This window comes from Ambystoma mexicanum, chromosome 13 (assembly GCF_040938575.1).
Source record: "Ambystoma mexicanum isolate Mex_15411 chromosome 13, UKY_AmexF1_1, whole genome shotgun sequence".
In the NCBI taxonomy this organism is placed as follows: Eukaryota; Metazoa; Chordata; class Amphibia; order Caudata; family Ambystomatidae; genus Ambystoma; species Ambystoma mexicanum.
Window position 1 is genome coordinate 204,350,949 of NC_090938.1, and position 21,791 is coordinate 204,372,739.

A 21,791-nucleotide genomic window follows, 5' to 3' on the forward strand; every position below is an offset into this window, starting at 1 on the left:
TTCAATAGCAGGAGCTTTTTTGAGAGGTAATGTAGAATCCTAAGCACTAGCGTAAATGTACGCCCCTGATCACAGACAACTTTTAAGCAAAATGGTCCCCCTTGAAGAGCAAAGAGGATTTCCTGGGGCCTTTTTCTATATCATAGGGAGCAAACTGGTTCTACAGCTGCCATTATGGTCTTTTAATTTGACCAGCTCCTGGACATAAATCCAATGCAAGGAGAAGCAAAAGGTTGGGCCACAACAATTCTTAGGATGGGTTAAAAACTAAATGTCAATTCTCAATGGAAACAGAAACTCTCATAAAGCGAAAGCTGTGCTTTAAGATGCTGAATTACTGAAGAGAAAAGCTAGATGGAAAGAGGAAGCAGCTCAATATAACTGCAACATGGGGAGATTGTCAAGGACTTGAATATAAAGCAGGCTAATGCACGCATGTTAAATGAACTCAACACTAGACATGGCTCGCCTCGCGTTCTCCGAAGATACAAAGGTCATTGCAGAATCGTTTAAAGAATGATGTAGGGGAGAGTGAAGGCAGTGTGTGAGTGAAAGATTAGAAATGTGTATGAATAGGTTTTTGGGAACAGTGTAATGATTTGAAATCCAATGTGATTAAAACTAATTTCGGTAACTCAATAACCACTGTTATACATATGCAAATGGGGACTCTGAGCTGTCTTCCAAGTTAATTGCCTTACCCCAGGCAGAGGAGCCTGATTGTTCCTCGACACACACCCTGCCCCAAAAAAGAAACTTCTAATGGATGAAGTACTTCTTAACACCCTTGCAACACACATTGTAGACACCTCCTATTTGAAGACCTGTTGACATGTATTGGACGGCTAAATCATGGGCCAATTTTGCCCTTATTATGTATTAATTTATTCATTTTGTCTTTTACATAGCGCCTTTCACCATAATTATGGTCCCAATGCGCTGTTGGTTGAACGGATATACAATGTTTATATCTAATCCTTTATATATACTTTACATAGAATGCCCACATATCGAACATTTTATAACAAAAACGTTTATAGGGAATGCATTTATGGATGGGGTAAACAGTTACATATTTTTTGGAAATGGTCGGGGTGGGTTTTTATGGGTGGTAAATTGTTTTTTGTGGAGGAACCCCCCCAAAAAAAGAACAAAGGTGCATTCACTATAAAATGTTTCATTATAAAATATTCGATATATCTTTCAAAATAAAAGTTTTCGGTATAAAGACATGTAACTGGTTGAACACCCTTGGAGGGATCAGAGTCCACTTTTGGGAGAATTGGGAGGTGCTATTATGAGTGTGTGCACTTCAGCCATTAAAGTTATATGAGGGTGCCCACAACCCTGCTAGTCACCCATGTCTGAAAGGCGTGTTGATGGGCGCAGCAGAGGTAGACTAACCACGGGTGGATTGTGTTTAACGAGATAGAGAATTATGTGAGAAGCTACAGTTTGAAATGTTGTCCTTAAAAGTAGCTTAATTCTTCTGGCAGAGGTGTTGTGCAATAATGGTTGTGTTATATGTGAGTGCATAGTGTGTGGCATGAGCCAGTGCCTTCTGCTAAGTTATGAAGGTGCGGTGTACGAGGTCAGAAAATAGGTTAGTTGTCCAAACATCAATGTCTACATCCGGGATTTCGCCTATGCTCAGGTGAGATGGGCAGAAAGTTTACATGGGGTATTCTTTTCCATAAAAATGGTGGGATCGCCAGCAGATGTCATTTCTCTAATCCCTAATGAAATCCTATGGCATTTAAAAATGGCTCGTATGCAAACTATATATATCATGGCAGAGTTACTCTGTTACCAATTTGAGACGAGGCGCGTTCTTCCAGCCAAGGCACGGACTGATCAAAAGAAGATAATACAAAAAGCATAATAAAATACAAAAAAAAATAAAATTGGATGATCATACGAGTCAAGACTGCTTTCAGTTTATGAAATATTTCTAAGGATTTTTCGTGAGTCACTTAAAATGTGGGTAGTGTGCAAGGAGAATGTTCACAAGCGCAACCTCCTGCTTTCCCCTTTCCCATTGAGGGGTGGTGGATCCCTTTATAAAGAGTTCTGTGGCTGGGGCAGAAAGGTGGGCAAGGGGAAGGAGGGGCTTAATGGTTTGTAGATAATCAAGGGAGTGTGTATGTCTACTGCCTTTAACAGTAATGTTCAGGTATGTTTTTATTGCCTACTACTGATGTTCAATCACTGAACCGCGGTGCTCTACCCATTATCAATTATTTGGCACTGACACAATGACGGCACAGCCAATGTAACCTGATTTATTCGGCCTCGGTTGAAAACTGCCGGTGCCCCCCACTATTGCTTCCAACATGGGGGATTCTTCCGATAAATATTGGTCACTGACCACAAGATGCCTTGTTAGAAAAGCCATCCTGGATGTATCTTGGGGTCAGTGCCCAATACTGCATCATGCCTTGCGTGCATGCGTGCATTGTGCTGATCGGTAATGGCAGATCCCATGAAAAAACATGGCACCATGATATGGGTGGATCACTTTTGGTTTCAGTGACTGTTTGCACACACAAAAGAGTGGCCAGAGCTACAGGCATTTCTGATTTCTTCCAACATCAAAATTATGATGGCGGTCGAAAAGTGGGTGGATTTCTTACATGAGGCAAGGAAACGCCCGGAGACAATTTCAACCCTGTTTCATACCTAGTGCATGGATTCAGCTTGCAAATGAACCCGTTAGCACCTAAGGGCCTGTATGTTTATCCTGAATTATGCAAGGTTGTTGAAGGAGGATGCTGACACAAGGGTGGCATTACAGTCCCTATCTTTCAAGAGGGGTGTCCCTGCCTCAAAATATACTAAAGGATCTGTCAGAATGTCTGTCAAAATCAAACTCCGGTGCTATTCGGTGCTGTGCCCAGAAATGTTCTACTGCAAAAGGATGCCATTTCCCTGGCTTGAGGTTCCAGCAAACCTTTGTATCAGTCAACTTTCGGGACTCAGGAGAACGACCCCCTTCTCCTGGTGTTTGAGAGTTAATTTCTGTATCTTTCAGCTTCATGTTTATTTGGCACATTCTCATGTAATTAGCAAAGTCTCAATTCCTCTCAGCCTTTCAGAGGACTTTTCCCTGCCACTGTGTCCAGGATGCTTTCCTCCGAAGCTCAGTACACCTATGTTGGACTCCCAGGCCCTTCGCTGATGTTCAATGGGCTTGTTCCTGTCACTGCGATGAGGACGTTCTTGAATCCTCAATTCATTTGGGGTGGGGTCCCAGACGCTTCTCTGGTGGTCAGCGGGCTTGGTGTTACCACTGAAATGAGGAAATTCTCCTCAGATGGTCAATTCACTTGTTGTGGGGTGCCAGACCCTTGTCTGGTGGTCAGTGGGCGTATTGCTGCCACTGCAAAGTGGAAGATTTCCTTAGATGCTCAGTCCACCCTTCCCAATAGTTTGATTATTAAAGGGGGCCAGCGGAGAGACCTGCTTGAGCCTGTCCCTATTCCACCATGTGCCCCTCTGGGTCTCTCAAACCTCCTGTTAACTTCTTTGGGACTTCGGTATGCCACAGAGGCTTCCTGGGACTGGAGTTTGTCTCACTGGCTCTTCACGCATCTCCCTGTGCTTCTGCATAACAGTGGCACCTCTGTGCTCTACTGAACTGCTCGGCTCTCTCTTCCGGTTTCGTATCCCGGTCCACTCCAGTTGGACCCACTGAAAACTCCCTCAGCACTATGCAGATGTCCTCTGCTCGTTGGTTTTCCCGGTCAGCCGTCAGGATTTGAAACTCCCGCTCTGGATGGTTTATACACCTGCTGCTCCGGGCTGAGCTTGACAAACCCTTAGTCCATCATCCCTTCTTATACATTGTTGCCCCTCCCGCCCTGACAGATTGTCAACATTCTTTGTTGCTTTTGACAGTTGGATCCAGTACTAGCACAGTCAGTAATCTTTGTGCCTTCTCTGCTCTTCTTTCTCCTGGTACTTGCTGTTCTGGATGTTTCCACTACACTACAGAAATGCATGTGTCTACTCTCAAGGAATTGAATTGGAATGGAGGGGTGTTATGGAAGGTTGGGGTGTGACATTGATCAACAGGCTGTACCCTAGGTGATCATCCTTGTCCCCAGAGGGGGAGTCCCTCCCCATGAGGTCCTGCCACATTACACCACCCCTATAGGGACTACTGGGTAGTGGCTGCACCTCCCTAGCCTCATGGGAAAGGACTCCCCCCTGGGGAAAAATGACGATACCTGGCGAATCGTCACAATTCCCATAAGGAATCATTGTAGGTTCTGCCCACTTCCACAGATGTCCAAAAACACGCAAAGGACGTGTAACTGCATGTTTCACAGCCTTTATGCCATTCTTTCACACATGGAAAATGAGGCCGTTGGTGAGGTTGATTGGAAGTTTAAAGGTCCAGACCCATCTTGCTCTGTTTGCCGAAAAAGGCTGCCAGGCCATGCATAAGATGCGGCCTAAAAGGGCAAAGATTTCCTGATGCCAACCCAGTGAATCATACAATTGCCTTGCAGCTTATTTTGTACTGAGCTGCAGCACATTTTGAAACATTCCTTTATTGGAGCTGCCATGTGTAGTTATATTAAATCTCACTGCGCTGGGATAACTAGCAGGGTTTTGACTACTGTACAAATTCAAAACTAAAGGGAAAATAAAGTTCAGACAGCATTCTCATTTTTATGTGCTGATACGTCTGAGAAGGGTATGTAACTTTTGTCATAGGAAGGGGGAAAAGGCTGCAAAGGTGTTTAAAGATTTGGAGAATATCCAGAAAAAAGCTTAAAGTTTGCTTTTTTTAAAAGAAAAATTGGAAAAACTGTCAGAGGTAGGTTTGTTTTTAAAAATGATCAAAATTTGATGCTATGAATTTTAAGGGAACGTTTAAACAATGTCCTAGTCTTTAACCCATTATCCTCTATCTGCTTATTCTCCATGATCTTAGGCACCCCACCCATACTTATTGAGATGGAAAACAAGGGTAAATTTGTAGAGGAGGTCCCAAATAAAGCCTGCACTCCAGTCGTCCATTTTGAAGTACCAGGAACATTCACACCGAAATATGTGGCGTATGATGAGCAAATAAACCAGCAGAGAGCCACAGTAGGGCCTCTGCCCAGTACCTATCAGAAGAACAATACCTATTGAAGTACCAATAACCAGACAACCATGGACAGTAAGGTACCCATTAAGAAAACCCTACCAGCAAATGAAACGAAATGAAGATTGCTTAAGTACTGTCCAGGAAGAAACCAAAAAGTCCTTAATGGAAGAGGAATGGTGACGTCACAAGGGCCTGGACTAATGCACCCATAGAAGATATGACGACCCAAGGATGACACAAAGAGACAAAATACCATGGATAAAGATATTATGAAACTGAAAGAAGAGAATGTTGATGAAAGACAAAGGAGCTTGAACTGTAAGCAGGATGAAGATATTCAACCAGCTAACACCTGTAGATATGCTTGTAACCGCAAGAAAGCTAAGAAAACATTGCAGCTTGCTATGCTAAGTAGAAGAATAGAGCGGCAAGTGCCATTGTACACAATCTACCTCAAAACGAAGCATGTTATATAAGTGCTAGTCCACTTTGCACTAAAAGCAGAACCAACCCAGGTTATTATAGGCCAAACGCAAGAAGATTCATATTCTAGCAAACACAAGGAAAGAAGGCTGAATCGAAACTCGGCAGAGGCAGCTCGTGCCAGGGAAGCCAAGGGCCCTCATTACAACCCAGGTGTTAAGGGGTTAACGGTGGGGTAAAAGGTGGCGGCGCATTAAACACTTAACGCCTTATTACAAGGTCTCTTTGCGGGTTGGAGACTTTAACGCCTGCTTTTTGCAGGCGTTAAAAACCAACCTGAAAAGGGACCTTGGTGCTAAGTACGGTGCCACAATTTGCGGCACCGTACTTAGCGCCTTCCCCACTTCCATTGAGCCATATGGGGCAAAAATGGGAATGGGGAAGGGCCATGGCGGCATGGGGAATTACCACCCCGCCAACCTCGGAATGGGGTGGTAATTCCCCATTCCGCCATGGCGGAGTCGGTAAGTTACCGGCATGGACCATGGTGCTATTAGCTATTAGCACCATGGTCCAATGCCAGGGTCGTAAATAGGGCAAGGTCATATCAATAGAAGCTATGAACAGTAGTTACTTTTAATTGAAGCTAAGAACAGAATATCCTGCCTCTGAAAGATTGAGATAAGAAGGCGAAGGCAGGTGGCGGATAAAACAAAAATCAAATACACAAATTGAGAGAAACAAGGCAAATTCATGGTGTAATAGCATGTGACCATCCAAACGAGAAGAGGCACGGGTTCACACCTACGCTTGGCAGCCGCCCAGACAGAGATATCATAACTTTTCCTGACAAGTAGACACAGTTTCGAGGCCGGCCACAGACAACTAATTGACACATAGCCACTAAAGTAATGATGGATTGAGGTAAGGCAGGATGAATCTTAGGGCACCCTGCACCTGGTTGACGATTCTGCGTGCTGCTAAGTAAAGTGTAGATTTATGCATGGGGTTGAAGCCAACCCAATCACAATGTACCAAATAATATAGGGTTCTATAGATGGTAGAATCAATGGGATGTCGTACTCGTAGTGACGTCTAGTAGAGTAATGTTAAAAGGAAGGGCTTAGACGCCCACCTGATAGTGTTTATCCAATCCTCTTACTCCGTTACCATATACAGATATTGTAACTATGGTAAAGTTACCTTTACCTAACCAATAGAATTGCATGTTAACTTTTCAGTGTTACACGTCAATGATGACGAGTTTTGGGTATAAATGTTACTGTTTGTATGAAGTTCGAGGGAGTTGGAGCGAGATGTACTATTGCATCACTGTTGATTTCCATGTTTCTCCATTTTTTGTACTTGTCATTAAACAGACTCCCCTTTGCCAAACCAATGAGTTGTCCTTATTGATTGGTGTTGGAGTAAGAAAACCTGCACCCCCATCCATCTCAAGGTGCAGCTATCTTGTCCTAAAGTACTCTGGAGCAAACCCCGACCCTATGGGCTGGCCGGGGTCTCCCCAGTACAAATTGGTTATTTTTCCAGACGTTATTTTGCTCTGCAAATGGATTGGCACAGGAGTGAATGTCTGCATTGAGAATGTTATCTTTGAAAATCAGAAAAAATGGAATGTAGTCTCTAACCACCAAACACAGCAGAAGCCTGCATTTTATGCTTCTCTATTAGTCTTCTCACAGCTTTAAGCTCTCTGGCCAATATGAAGCTTGTAATGGAGGCTCTAGCCACAGCAGAAGGCTGCATTTCATGCTTCTCCCTCAGTCTTCTCACAGCGTCAAGCTCTATAGACTTTCAGCAAGCTTGGAGTGGAGTCTCTAACCACAGTCAAAGCCTGCGTATCCTGCTTTTCCCTTAGTCATCTCACAGCTTCAGCTCTCTAGCCAATAGTAAGCTTGGAATGGAGGCTCTAACCACAGCAGAAGCCTTCATTGCATTCTTATCCCTTAGTCTTCTCACACCTTCCAGCTCTCTAGACAATCAGCAAGCTTGGAATGGAGGATGTAAATGCAGCTGGCCTTTTTAAGACAACTGAAATGATAGACTCTGGAGACGTGGGTTTTACGGTAATACAGGGTTAGTCAAATGAGAACATTTGGAGCAGGATGAAGAGGGACACATTTAAGTAAATTATCTCACTATGGCTGGTCACTAGCTATCAGAATCTGAACACCTAGGGTCACATTCATGAACCGAGGTATAATTGTATTATAAGGCGTGTCTTTTGGCACTTTAGAAGATGCCTCCGCATGTCCAAACAAAGGAGCCTATCCAGGGAATGCAGAGTGCCCATCACCATTTATTTGGATGACTCCCCCTGTTTCCAAGAAGTACTCAAAGAAAAAAATACTTGTTAAGTGAAGTTTTTGGTGGCAAGAATCTTGGCCGGGTATCCAGTTTTTAAAGGGGCTCATTACAAGTTGGCAGTGCAGAAAAATGTGGCGGTAATTCTGATAACCCCACTTTTCATGCACCCCAAAACTACAAGTTTGCCAGTGCAGTGGCCTGTTGTACCTCCAGCCAAGAGCTGGAGATAAGTCAGGCACCCCACTGGCAAAAAACAGCTGATATTACAGGCACAGATATTGCCACTGCCGCTAATACCAGCAATTCCCATGCACTCCATGGAATGGGGATTAACCTACAGTTACCGGCACCTGTAATCTGCCAATAATTCCTCAGATCAGGCACCAGTAATGGCATTACCATTTGCTGGTATCCTGGTAAACCTCTGATGAGGGCCTCTGTCTCAGAAGTTCTAACCAGCAACAGTGAAGCCTAACCAGCCTGCAGCCCTTCTACCTTAACCATCTCAAAGGCTAGCATTACAAATAAATAATTTACGCAGGTGGACAGCGCACATAACCCAGACTGTACATGTCTACTTTCTCAGGAATCCATTCATTCAAAGCTATAACACAGAGCTCAGATGTTCAATTCTGATTGAACGAAGGACTATGCATCACGCACGAAGCGCAGACTATACCCTCCGCCTGTCCCTCATGGCTTCAGGCCAAAAATAGCTCATGTAGGCTGATGCTTACATTCACACACAATAAAAGGCCCCAGACCCGGGTGTCTTTTTCATACAAAACATAGACTTATTTATTCACATAGACATCTTGCTTCTGGAGAGTGTTTTATTTAAAAAAACACACATCACATCAAAAACAATACATAATGAAATCCATACTTTTACTTCATCAAAGGTTAGTGTAGCAAAAAATCTTAACAAACAAATACTACAGACTTTCAAAGAGTTCACAAGCATCTATTATCAGAGAGAACCAATCCAAAAAAAGAGACACAAAAAAACCCATACTGCTATTTCCCTTCCAATCCGCGACAGTGGGCCTCATTACGAGTTTGGAGGTACCATGCTGTTTTTAATGGCATGGCTACCCCCAAACTCGGGCCCGGGTCCGGGTCCTGCAAAAGGGAACTTACCGAGCCATTCCGACCTTGGAGGGCCCGGTAATTCCCTTTCACGGGACCCGGTACGTCCCCATTTCCATTTGAGCCCCCGTAGGGCTCAATGGGAATGGGGAGGATGCTAACAACGGACCTGTTAATGATGGGCCCGTTGTTAGCATCTTGTTCTGCTAGCGGGTCCCGCTCTGCACATCTGGTCTGGCCAGGCATACAGAGCGGGACCCGCTGCAGAACTCATAATGTGGCAGCCCGGTATGAACGGTGCTGTTCCCTTACCGGCACCGTTCATTCCGTGGCCACCACAGTTGTAATGAGGCCCAGTGTATTTCTATACAATAATTCTACTATTATAGGTTCCTTGTGTGTGTAGAACTTTCTGTTGTCCTTTGTGCCACTCTCTTTTGTTTCGCTTAATCTCTATGGGATTATCAATAACAAAAAATGAAGGGTTTGACCTATTGCATACAAGAACTAAGGAGTTACATGAAGAGAGCCTACCACTGTCGATGTTGTGGATACGCTTTTATAACATGTATACACAATACTGCATGCACGAATCTACATACTTCCAGACCAAGACCAGCCCAAACTTCAGAAAAAGCAGAATGTCTCAGTCTATATTCACCTGTAAAGTGTAAATATCAATATTTTAGTCACTGTTGCAGTGTTTTTGAAGTCTTCAACAAACAAATGTATAGTCCAAAATGATGACTTCTCAGCAAGGTTTTAGCCCTTGAAAGGCTGCCCCCTACCGGTGTAGCAGCGGCACTCAACTGAAATAGAAAGCGCCCGCTACTGTGCGAGAGCGCCCAGCACCAACACGATAGCGGAGCATTTTTCATTTTAATACAGCTCGGGGAGCCCTTGACAGACTCCCCCGAGCTGCCGTGGCAGTGGGGCTAATGTCCTGCCCCAGGTGACTGCCCAGATCACCCATGCCTAAAGCCGGCTCTGGCATCTGCGTGCACTCTCCCACCACCTTCGAATTCTAATATGGAGACTGTGTTGGGTGCCGGTTTTTCTGACACATAGTTGAGGCAAGAGTAGCTAAACATGAATTGGCTGTGGAGCTTGGGAGAACCCGTCTGGAGACGCCAGGGCTCTGAGACAATAAAAACCAAACTGAGCCTCAAAAGTAAGTCACTCAAAATAATAGAAAATGAGTACGAAACGTACCCGCCTTTAATGTAGTCCAGGAAGGTGTGTTCCGATTCCACGCTGAAGGACAACAGAGTCACCTAGGAGGGAAAGAGCGCGAGGGACAGAGAGTTAGGACCTAATGGTTAGTCAACAACAGAAATCTCCCCCACCCCCATAGCGCCACCATACCCACTGCCATTTTTACATTTCGTTAGGGCTTACTAGCTGTGATAACTTCCGTAGCTATTGCGTTGAGGTCCTCCTGACTCATGGAACATGGCAACGCATGTTTACAGCAACTGATGAGCGTACATTGCTCCGCCCCCTCCCAGCTCTTCGTGCACTTTATTAACCCCTTACATGCATGCCATTATCCCACTGCTGTTTGATTGTCTTTACCCTATTATTATGGTTTTAAGCATTTTGGACTTGATACGTATTCTGGACCTTCTCAATCATGCCCCCTTTTTATAAGCTAATATTCTCAATTAAATCTTTACATTTCAAAAACCGCCCTTTTTCAGTTTCCATATAAGCCATAGGAGCCAAGTCAGACATGCCACAGTTCCACCCAGTAGCCTTCACTGGAAGTTCACCTCCAAATCAGAGCACATGAGTAAAGCATTGTCGGAACGCAAATTAGCTCAAATGCAAGCCTTTTTGCACCAGAATTTTTTTTTACTTTCGAATAGGGCGTTAGTAACCCGTTGCACGGGCTATAACGGGGGGGAATGGCATGGCAGTACAAGTTAAAGGCCAGAGGGAAGTGAGGTCATTTAATCAGGGTACTGATACATTACCCCCCGCCCGGTAAAGTCTGTGGAACGGGTTACTAACACCATTAGCACCCCCGGTTGCCAATCCAATAATCCGGGGTGCTGATAGTGGGGTCTTATCTATGAATTAATGGGATGCCTCGTGCCATCCCATTCATTCATAGAAAATACTGTTCCAAGATGGCTACCACGGAGATGGAAGACAGGGCTCATTACGAAGCCCCTCTTCTATTTCTGTGGCTACCGGCAAAGGTGTCGCTGCTGCAACAATCAGGTCTGTAGGGTTGGGGGGGTGTTGGTGATGTTATAAAAAAAAGAAGAAAAGGGACGGTGGGTTGAAGATGGCAGTGCAGGGCGAGGGAAGCAGCCTGGGGGTTCCACGGAACGCGGGATGAAATTAGAGGTTTCAGCCCATGATTCAAAGAACCTGATTGGCTGTTCCGCCCGCCCCGGTTGCTATCTCTCAATGTTCTCTCTGTAGCTCTTTTTCAGAATCTTGCAACCTATGGCTTGCCAGTAGTATTGGACTATGAGCCCCATGATCCCTCACCATTGACTAAGCTGGCTAGACTGACAGGAGTTGTAGTCTGGCACAGATGGTGAGCTAAAGGTTGCAGGCCCCTTTCTCCATGTGTGTTATTGTGCTACCCCACTACAATTCATCTCCCAGGGTACCCTAGCAAAGCTCCAATCTGCCAGGCCTTCAGGCAAATTGTCTCTTCCTCCAAAGCCCATCCTTTCTTGCAACTATTTGGAAAGATGTAACTTCAACTGCAATATTTTTTATAACATTTTGCATTCACTGCATAGTAACCTGTGCCCACAACTGTGTTTTATTTTCTGTTTTCGTTTTTTGGGAGGTTTGCTGTGGCTCCCTCTACACTTTCATTGTTCATAAATCATCATAATATTGAGTATATTGCTGGATTTGCAATTCTTGAAAAGGGAGTGTTCCACTAGGTCCTGCTTGGGTCTGTGTTCTTTATTCCTGCAGAATTGCAGTATCCTATCTACAGCCAGCGCAGAGCCCTGTGGGGCCGCTGAAGACCCAGGGAATGCCAGCAGGCCGTTCAATAAGGTCATTAGGGGTGCTTTTCAAAGGCCACAGTGTAATGAGCAATAGATTTATTAAGCAATATATTCACCTCCCGCAGCCTTTTATAGACCATGCAGCGATGCCTTGGGGGTAAGAACGATAATGGCCATCTTTGTCATGTGAACCTCCTGTATACAGGTATGAGCATAGAGACATGGTCTAATATGTTTGTATTAGGGCTTTCCCCAGTTCGTTCCCCCAGGATACCATGTACGGTAGTTCCTCCTCCTCTGGGACTATTTCTGTAAGACGATAGCATGTGGCTACATTATGGGCACGTTGACCTTCAGTCGCAGTTAGTTCAAGGCCTATGGGGGGTCTGTTGGCGGCTTCCCCAACTAGTGGGTTGGTGATCCAGTGCCTAAGCTGAATGTATCTGAACCTTTCGGATTCTGGGAGGTTAAATTTCTCCTTGCACTGTATGAATGTTAAGGGGACCCCGTCCGCGTATATCTCCTGCAGTCTCAAGATTTTGTTTCCCGACCATTTATGATAGGATCTAGGTTGGAGCCCCGGGGTAAAGATCGGGTTTTGGGTGATCGGAGTCATAGGGCCCAGACCCGGGGTCAGTCCTCTTAGGGTGAGCTGTCTGTCCCAGCATCTGAGTGAGGCGCATGTGGTTGGGAGGAGTGGAACTTGGGAAGCTCGGGCATCCCGCGGCAGAAAAGGGAGATGAGATAGGGGGGTCGTAGTAAGTGTCTGTTCTATATCTCGTCCTCTCAGAGCGCCCATATCAGGATAGGGGCTATCTGGGATGCCCGATAGTATCTTACCATAGACGGGAGCCCTAGTCCGCCAAGCTGTCTACTTCTAATGAGGATCTTGCGCTGGATTCTAGGCGTTTTACCCTGCCAAATGAATTGAGATGTGGCTTTCTGAAGGTCATGTAGGTCTCGCTCTGGGATATAGACTGGAAGCGCCTGGAATACGTAGAGAAGGCGGGGTAATAGGGTCATTTTAACAGCTGACATTCGCCCCAGCCAGGAAATTTCCTGGGGGCCCCATTTTACTAGTGATTCCTTTGCTTTTTTAAATAGTGGGGGAATATTGGCCTTCACCAGGTCAGAGTATCTCGCGGTCAAAAACACTCCCAGGTATGTTATTTTGGCGGTCTCCCAGCAGAGGGAGAATTCGTTCTGTATGGCGTTTAACACCTCCGGGGTTTCGGATAGGTTCAGCCCCTTCGATTTGGCCGCATTTATTGAGAAGCCCGAGGTCTGTTCAAATTTGTCCAGCAGGGCCATGAGTGGGGGGACTGAGGTCTGGGCCTCTCGCAGGAAGCACATCGTCTTCATATAAGGCCACTTTATGCGTCTGATCTTTCAGTTTGAACCCTTGAATTTCGGGGTGTAGGCGGATATGTTGGGCTAGTGGTTCCATTGCGAGCGCAAATACCAGCGGAGATAGGGGGCAGCCCTGTCTAGTCCCTCTGCCGAGAGGTATCCGCGTCGTCCACAGGGCGTTGACTCGTACCTGGGTGGTGGGGATCTGGAAGTTGGATAGTATCAGCTTGGAGAAATGTGGGCTAAACCCAAACCCCTTCAGGACCGATTGTAGATAATCCCATGACATGCTGTCAAAGGCCCGATGGGCGTCTAGTGACAATAGGGAGAGAGGACCTGGCATGCAGGGGGCAAGGGCTATCAGGTCAATTGCTCTTCTGATATTGTCATGGGCCGATCTACCCTGGATGAAGCCTGTCTGGTCCCGATCTATTAACTTAGGTAGCACTTCCCCCAGACGGCGCGCTATGATTTTACTGAAGATTTTACCGTCAGTATTAAGCAAGGCTATGGGCCGATAGGAGGTGCAATCAGCTGGGTCTCTTCCAGGTTTTAGTATTAGGGTGGTAAATGATTCAGCCATGGATGTGGTGACTGACCCCTTTTCCCACAGGGTATTAAACAAAGTGGTTAGATGCGGTGTGAGTTCCTTCGCAAAGGTTTTATAGAACTTGTTTGTAAACCCATCTGGGCCCGGGGCCTTCCCGTTGGGGAGAGATTTGATGACTGCTTCTATTTCTTCCCCGGTTATTGGAGCTTCTAGGGAGTCCTTCAAAGGTCGGGGTATTTGTGGGAGCTCTGCTTTGTCTATCAACTCCTCAATGAGGGCCGGGTTCCCTATGTGTGGGGTGGCGAGTTCCGTGAAGTAGTCTTTTATGATGCGACATTTACCCTCCTCTAAAAATGTGCCTATACCTGTCTTATCTCTTAGGAAGTCTATTCTGTTTTGTTTAGTCTGCTTCCCTATTTTGGCTGCTAATAACCTGTTTGCTTTGTTCCCTTTAGTGTAGAAAAATTGTTTAGTGCGCATCATGCTATAGGCCGCTTTCCCCACATGATGTGCCTCTAGCGCTTTTTTGGCCACCCTCAGGTCCCTTAATGTGCGCCTAGTGGGTTTTCTCTTATGTAGCCCTTCTAGTCTGAGAACTTCCTCCTCTAATTGCTCCCGCAGCAGTTTCCTGGATCTCCCTCGTTGAGCAGCCTGTTCTATTAGGTGGCCCCTTAGTACCGCCTTCCCTGCATCCCAGACCATCCCCAAACTCACGTCTCCCGTGTTATTCTCACTGTAGTATAGCTCTATAGTTTCTTTGATGTGGGCCCGAATTATTGGGTCGTCTAGTAGGAAGTCATTTAGCCTCCAGGGAGGTTTCGTGGGGGGGGGTGATTCGAGGGGGTGAGATAGATAATAGGACCGGGGAGTGGTCCGCCAACGCCTCTGGGAGGATTTCTGCTTCCAACACATTTGGGATCAATGAGTCAGCAATCATAAACATATCGAGTCTTGAGAACCCGCCATGTACTGGTGAGAAGTACGTGTAATTTCTTTCATCTTGGTGAAGATATCTCCATACTTCGATCAGGGAATGTTCTCTCAGTATAGAGGTGAGGGCCTTAAAATTGTTCCCATCGTTTACTGTGGGGGGCAGCGTTTTGTCAGCCATGGGATTGATTACTGCATTAAAGTCCCTGCCTATGATTACCTCCCCCTCAGCGTGGTCAAATAGAGCTTTGGACAATTTTGTGAAGAACTGACTTTGGTTAGAGTTCGGGCCATAGATGGAGACTAGAGTGACCCTGCGGCCATCTAGTGTAGCGTTGACCAGTAGGAACCTCCCTTCCTCATCCCGAAACTGTCCATCAGTTTTATAAGAGATCCCTTTGCGCACCAAGATGGCAACCAATGCTTGTTTTTAACAGTACTTCAATGAAGGACATGCAAAGTGCTTATAAATTCAGTGGCTGAAGGCATGCCTGGTAAGACATTTTTATGACACAAGTATCTGGGGAGTGCCGGGGGAGGGGGTTTACAACTCCAATTAAGTCATTAACTCTCAGAAGACTGCTTTGAACAACACTGACAGGCATTCAAGTGCAAAGTCTGATGGCAAGGCTTGATTAATGCGAGCTCAAAGAGTTCCCATGAGTAAGGGTGTTGGGCAGGGAGAGGCAGGAATGGGTGGGAATGGCCATAGAGATTAGCATGACCATGGGCATTTAATGGGTGGGCACATAACACCTACAGACATTTGTGGGGTAAAAAGACTGCCCCAGAGCAACAGAGATGGAGAGGCCATGCTAGGCCCCATTGTGAGAGTGAAACTGGCCAACTGTGGAGTTCCATTGAAATATAAAAGCCAGTACAAACCAGTGATTTCAACATGAGGCCTAGTGAAGGAGCGAGAATGGACCTCCCACCCTTTTGTAAGAATGTACAGGCATTCAGCCGGAAAAGAGTGAGACTTAGAACTGTAATATTGTTAACTGCATCCAATGGATTCCAAGGACAATGTGGCATTGCAGATGCTGACTTCCTGTAAATTGCACATGGAAGGAAATACATTTTAATTGCTGTGCATTTTGGAAGCTAAAAAGGAGGAATGATGCCTTACATTTGAAAAATAAAGTTGAATGACAAATTGCCTTCATGAGTAATAAAGAGACTTAATTTCAGCACATAAAATGACAACATTTATAGGGAAAGGCCTATTTTGTTTTTGCATAAATGAACACTGGTTCTTCTGTAAATGTGGCCTATCTGTGTGCACCAGATTCATGGTGAATCTACCTGTATTCTAATGTAGTAGAAAAGAAAGATTGTATTTATGAACAGCAGGCCTATATATAATGTTAAATTGTTACATGAAATCACATCTTGTTGATTTAAAGCTGTATTTTCTGACCGCTGGGCGCAGCTGGTGTTTTTCCCACTGACCTGAAAGGGCTGTGTCTTTGAAAATTTGAACTCAAGACCTTTGGCTAAGGAGAAGGGGGTCTGGTTGTCAATTTAAATGCAAAGATGTACAAAGAAGTAGATTGAAAGCATGGGATTTACAGATAACACAATCAACAGAAATGACCTTTAAGGCCAGGGTCCCTATTAATGGTGCATTAGCTCTGAACAAAGATCTGTTGAAGCTCAGGAGGAGAATGTAGAGTAAACATTGGCCCAAGCAGGTGGCTAGTCACATGCTTAAGAGGAAATAGAAACCTAAGAATTGGATGGGGTCATTGTAAGAGTGAAACTGCAGTGCCAGTGATTAAACATTGAATACATTTTCTCGAATAAAAAGTGCATCGTGTGTCCCATCACGCTCACCACAGGTTCATTTTAAAGGGAATAAAAAGCCAGTTCGGATCATGAAAACAACATTTTTGTGATGTACATAATTTAAGTTACAATCAAAATTATGATTGTGGCATTTTCATAAATCTGAGGCATTGGAAATATTGATAGATTAATGGACAGTGAGATTAAAGTTGGAAGTATGTAGTGTCAGAGTTGCAACTATTTTGGCATAGCAGCAAACCGTGAAAAATGTGTCTATGCCAGGAAGCTTGTGCCGAAATAAAATTAGTAATTTTCGACTCGCCATCAAATGTAGAATCTAAAAATATTTAGATTTATGTAGCTATCTGAAAAATGTGCATAGCTGCCATGTTGTTATATTTTCAGAACCCAAAAAAGGTAAATCCCACATGTCATTTTGTGATGACAAATCTTTTCCTTCCTCAGCCTGCATTACACATATCTCCCAACTTCTTGTTCTATCAGCAGCCAGTGGGGATCTTGGAGGGAGGTGAAGGGAGAGTGTTAGCCAATCCTTGGGAATTATGATAATGTAGGAGTATCCTCACCCCAATAAGAGGTTATTTTTTCATAAAAACAAGGCTTTTTCATTTATTTCTGGAGATAGCCTGCTGCCGAACTCTTGTGAGGAACAACTAGCAGAGAGACCTCAATCCTTGCATTGCAAACAGTGACAGGGAAATCTATAAGCTAGCTCGGACCCAATCAGAGGAGCCAGAGGGAATCTGGGTGCAGGAGAAAATCCTTGACAGAAAATCCTTGACCATATCTGTGCTGTCCTCAGAGGAGCATTGCTGTTTTCCCCTGACCAAAGCCTTCCATGTAAGTAGAGATATCCTAAATGCCATCAAAGGTGTGAGGGCAGAAACTGTCTGCCTTAATCTCCCTCTTGCATACCGGGTAGGGGTGTGGTACTGGGAAGGCCCTTGGCACATTGTATTAAATCCATTCAAATTAATTCCACTGTAGCAAATCACCATTTCCATTTGAGTTGAATTATTTTGGGAACAGCCCGCCTTAATCCTTTCCATTATATTGTGGAGGGTGGGGATGAGCTGTGTAGATCCTTAGCGCATTGAATTGAAGTTAAATCAAATAATTCCCATATAGAAAATAATGGGTTGAGTGTTGTTAGAATTCAAAAGTAACAAAGTTCATGCCCAGTGTGTTAGAGCCAGTATAGAAAATACAGACTTGGGTGACTGTCCTTCTGAAACCCCTGACTTCTGTCCAGTAGGGGGGGGTCTGGGTCCTGAATCCCAAAAGAAGTAATACTAAGTGCTACCTTTCAAGTGAATGTAGAGGGTACAAAACAAAACTTCACATTTATTCCCAGCGATTTCAAAGTCAGAATTACTAAGCCTTACATTTCATTTTTATGTGTGCTGCAAAACGAAATTTCCCACTTATTCCCTTGCACCCCATACCAGAATAACCAAGCATTACATCTCAATTGTATGTGTGGCACAAAACGAAATTTCCCATTGATTCCCTTGCCCCCAAACCAGAATCCCAAAGCACTGCCTGTCCTTTGAATGAGTGTTGCAAAACGATTTTTTAATTGTATTGTGAATGTTTTCTATTGGTTAATTTGCCATTAAATCTAATTATTATACATTTTTATTTATGTAAGTTGTGACTGCATGTTGTGTTATTTTAATAACGGAAGTCATTTGGAGTTATGATATTGGGTGTTGCCACACCATTGGTGGTTGATGTTGGTTGATGTTCCGTTTTGTCAAACCTTAAATATATATATATATATATATATATATATATATATATATATATATATATATATATATATATATATATATATGCATATATATATATATATATATATATATATTATTTCTTTTTTTTTACTATACACCGGCCTGGTTCCTAGTTCATTGGTGACACAGCGCATTTGTTGGGGTGGGTGCTAGACGAGTATTATGCCTCACTAAAGGTGAATCTGTAAAAGCACTTTGGGTGTGGGCCACCTTGCTTGGGGGGGTACTCCCTGAGTTGAGTGTGACCACCTAATTAATCGCGTGAAAGCGTGTCCTTCTTATATTCCATTTCTCCCTATCTGTTCTCTAATGCAATGGTTTCAGTTAGATGTGCTGTAAGTGACAACTAATACCAAAAACTAAAAGTACGGAGTATCCCGTAGAGCAACGCTTAGCTGGGAATCAGGCAGTGCAAACCAGCTCATTTATTAAGTAAAAACTTTTCTATTACTTTTTTAAGAAATTACGCAGCACAATTGTATTTGTATTTTACTTTCTAGCACCATCAGTATAAAACACATGAGTGGGGTTTGCCACTTAGGTTGAAGATAAGAAATCTGACAAATTAGTCTTTTGCATGATTTTATTTAATCAAAAGTAGCGAAAACTCTGAGGATAATGTTCATTTATTTTACTGTTACAAAAATCCTTCCAATTGGTGTTCTGCAGAATTGTGTCACTTGGGGAGTAATTGACTGCTTACTCTTTGGAATTAAAATTTTGCACAACCCTTACTAAAATAGATAGCACAAGAGGAAGCTCAGGGATTTCTTCGCTTTAACTAGTGCATTGTTTGTAGTTCCTGTAGTCCAGATCTCGGCCATTGTTATCCCATGAAAACAGATGTATTTGATTGGAAGGCTTAGGGGTAACCCAGAGGTCAAGGTGTTACTTGGTAGCAGAACCCCCAAAAGGGTCCACAAGGACATAACGTGAATCCTTATTGGTATGTCTACTCATCATCCAAAGTTCTATTTTCGGCAAATCCCATTAAAACGATACAAAAACAGTTAAAACGTCACATATAAATATCAAAACAGCTAATCAAATGAGTACATAAAATCAAAATAAAATTCAGAAATGGCCACTATTCATGTGAATTCAAATAATACAAATTAGCACCCCAGTATCAAGGGATCTCCCAGACAATGCAGAAGCTCATGAAGGGGGCTCACGATAAAGCCTGTGTTCTGAGCCTCCTCAGAAGTGGGAGGCGGCCAATTTCTCTGCAGGTCAACAGGTAAGTACTACCGCCTCCTTCCCCCAAAGCCACCAAATATCACCTCTCCCACCCGCTCCCACACCCCAACTCTGCCCAATTTACCTAAAGCTGCCTCATCCCTCAAGAGCACCCAGCTTCCAGCACTTCCCTACTGCTGCAATGGACACCACTGAAAGGGAAAAGGGACTACATGTACTTCCCTTCGCCCTTGTCCATTACGGCCATCTTGCTTTGTAGTTTTTAAGTTGAGAAACGGCAACAAGGTTGTTTCTCAACCTAAAAAAAGGAATATTAGCATGCCAGAACATGCTATTCCATCTGTCCATAAATCTTACTAGGCAACTCTACAAAGTCCAGACTAATATTTTAGTTTACACAGTCAGCAAATATACAAAAGCAGAAACGCAGTTTTTCAAAGAAATTATTTTTAACACATGTATTCGTACGCGTACTCATGTGGAGAAGTAGTATCCCTTGAGTTCTGCTGGACATTGTGAAATGTCAACCACATTTTTGCTTCCATATTTGAAAACCCACACACTGACGAGAACAGTCTGAAACTGATGAGAACAGTCTGAAACTGATGAGAACAGTCTGAAACGGTTACAGTAAATGGAAGATGAGTCACATTTCTTTTATCAGAATCCCACAACAAGCTATGGGACACACAAGGGCAAGTCAAGAGAAGGACTTACTGTTCCTGAGTTTACGTACTTCTTTTTTTTCATTTTCTTCTTGGGATTTATTACCTGGAAAGGAAAGTGTTTTTACAGCTTATTTTCAGATGGAGCGTCATGAAGGCCATACCTACAGTAGATAAAGAGAGACACCCTAATGGCGGAGCATGCCGAAATCACACAGTTTGGGAGGTGAGCCGTCACTTGAATGTGCGATCTCCTGGCTGTACATACCAGTCGCTAGGGAAGTGATACCTGACCCTAAGGACGACAAAGGAAACCTGACTCTAAGAATGAAAATCCTCTGTTATTTAGATTGCAAAACGCGGTGTAAATTTGACATATGCCCATGTACGGTTATTTATTTGCATTTTTAAAGCACTCACACAGCCCGGGGACATTGAGGCGCTGTTACAGGACTGTCTTAGTTGTGTATTTATAACATGCTTAATACCGAGAGGTTTCTAAGCGCAGACCCAGGGATCAAACCTGTGTTGCTTTGTATCGTCTTGTTTCCAAGGCGAGTGCGTTGCCGCTGAGCTATCCTCCCGGGACAGATAACTCCATTGTTTTTAACATGTCATTCCTGAAATACACAAGAATTCCATCCTCTCATCATTGAGCAGTTTTATAAATGAGATCATGGAGAGATTCCCTCAGCAATGCTCCTTAGGCCATGTGGTGACCCGGGCAACAAGTTGATGCAGCGCAACACTGATTTGATTCCCGTTTCGGGCGCTTAGAGGCTGAAGGAATCGGCATATCATTCACCCCAAAAAAAATGTAAGTAATAATTGAGGCCTGAGCTGATGTTAGGTCTTGCATTTTTGACAAACTGGGAGCCAGACGGCGGGACTGAGTCGAACCAGAAAGGAGCTGCACATTACCACTGGTTAATGATTTCAAACTCTACAAAGAGTTGAATCAGAACTAGGAGACAGACACTACCAGCAAACATTGCTCAGAGTGTACCTTTGACAACCCCTTTCATGGCTGATTCAAGCTGAATGTAGGACTAGAGGTTTAGTGAAGTTTCCCAGGGGTTGTTGTCCTTAATTAAACTAGTAAATAATGGTTTGCTAAGTGTCTGTGGTTATTTGTTTGTTGTGCTTTGGACATGTTTCAGAACAAGTAAAGCTTGGGAAGCAACACAAGACAACACACACACACATACGTACACAAACCTTCCCTCCCTCGACATGCCCACCCATGCAAGTCCCCCCCCACCACCACCACCACAATCCCAGCACTGAATAGGCAATAGCGCTGCAAGCTTCCCTCAGATGCAGAACAACAGTATCTTGGTCAGGAGCAGTGCAAGCTTCCCCCACAAAAAAGGAGAACTAATAGCACACCAGAAGTGTGGCTGTGAAGTAGGCCAATGGGCACACAGGTACATCATTGGCAGATGCAGCGAAGGCATTGTCTTGGGAGGAGAGCTCAGGGGCAGCGCGCTCACCTTGGAAGCAAGATGACGCGATGCAACAGAGGTTCCATCCCTGGGTCGGATAAATAACCAATTACAATTACAATCCCTC

At 44.2% G+C, this 21,791-nt stretch overlaps 1 protein-coding gene across 7 annotated transcripts in view; it reads right to left on the minus strand.

The window, feature by feature from the left end:
- LOC138521088 (copine-5) overlaps window positions 1-21,791 on the minus strand; it is a 1,203,840-nt gene that overhangs the window by 204,386 nt on the left and 977,663 nt on the right. For all 7 annotated transcript variants that reach the window (XM_069633646.1, XM_069633648.1, XM_069633647.1 and 4 more), the window contains 2 exons: window positions 20,272-20,325; window positions 10,154-10,215 (listed from right to left, as the gene is read on the minus strand). In XM_069633646.1, coding sequence (XP_069489747.1) covers window positions 10,154-10,215; window positions 20,272-20,325 — 116 coding nt within the window. The remainder of the gene's footprint in view (window positions 1-10,153; window positions 10,216-20,271; window positions 20,326-21,791) is intronic.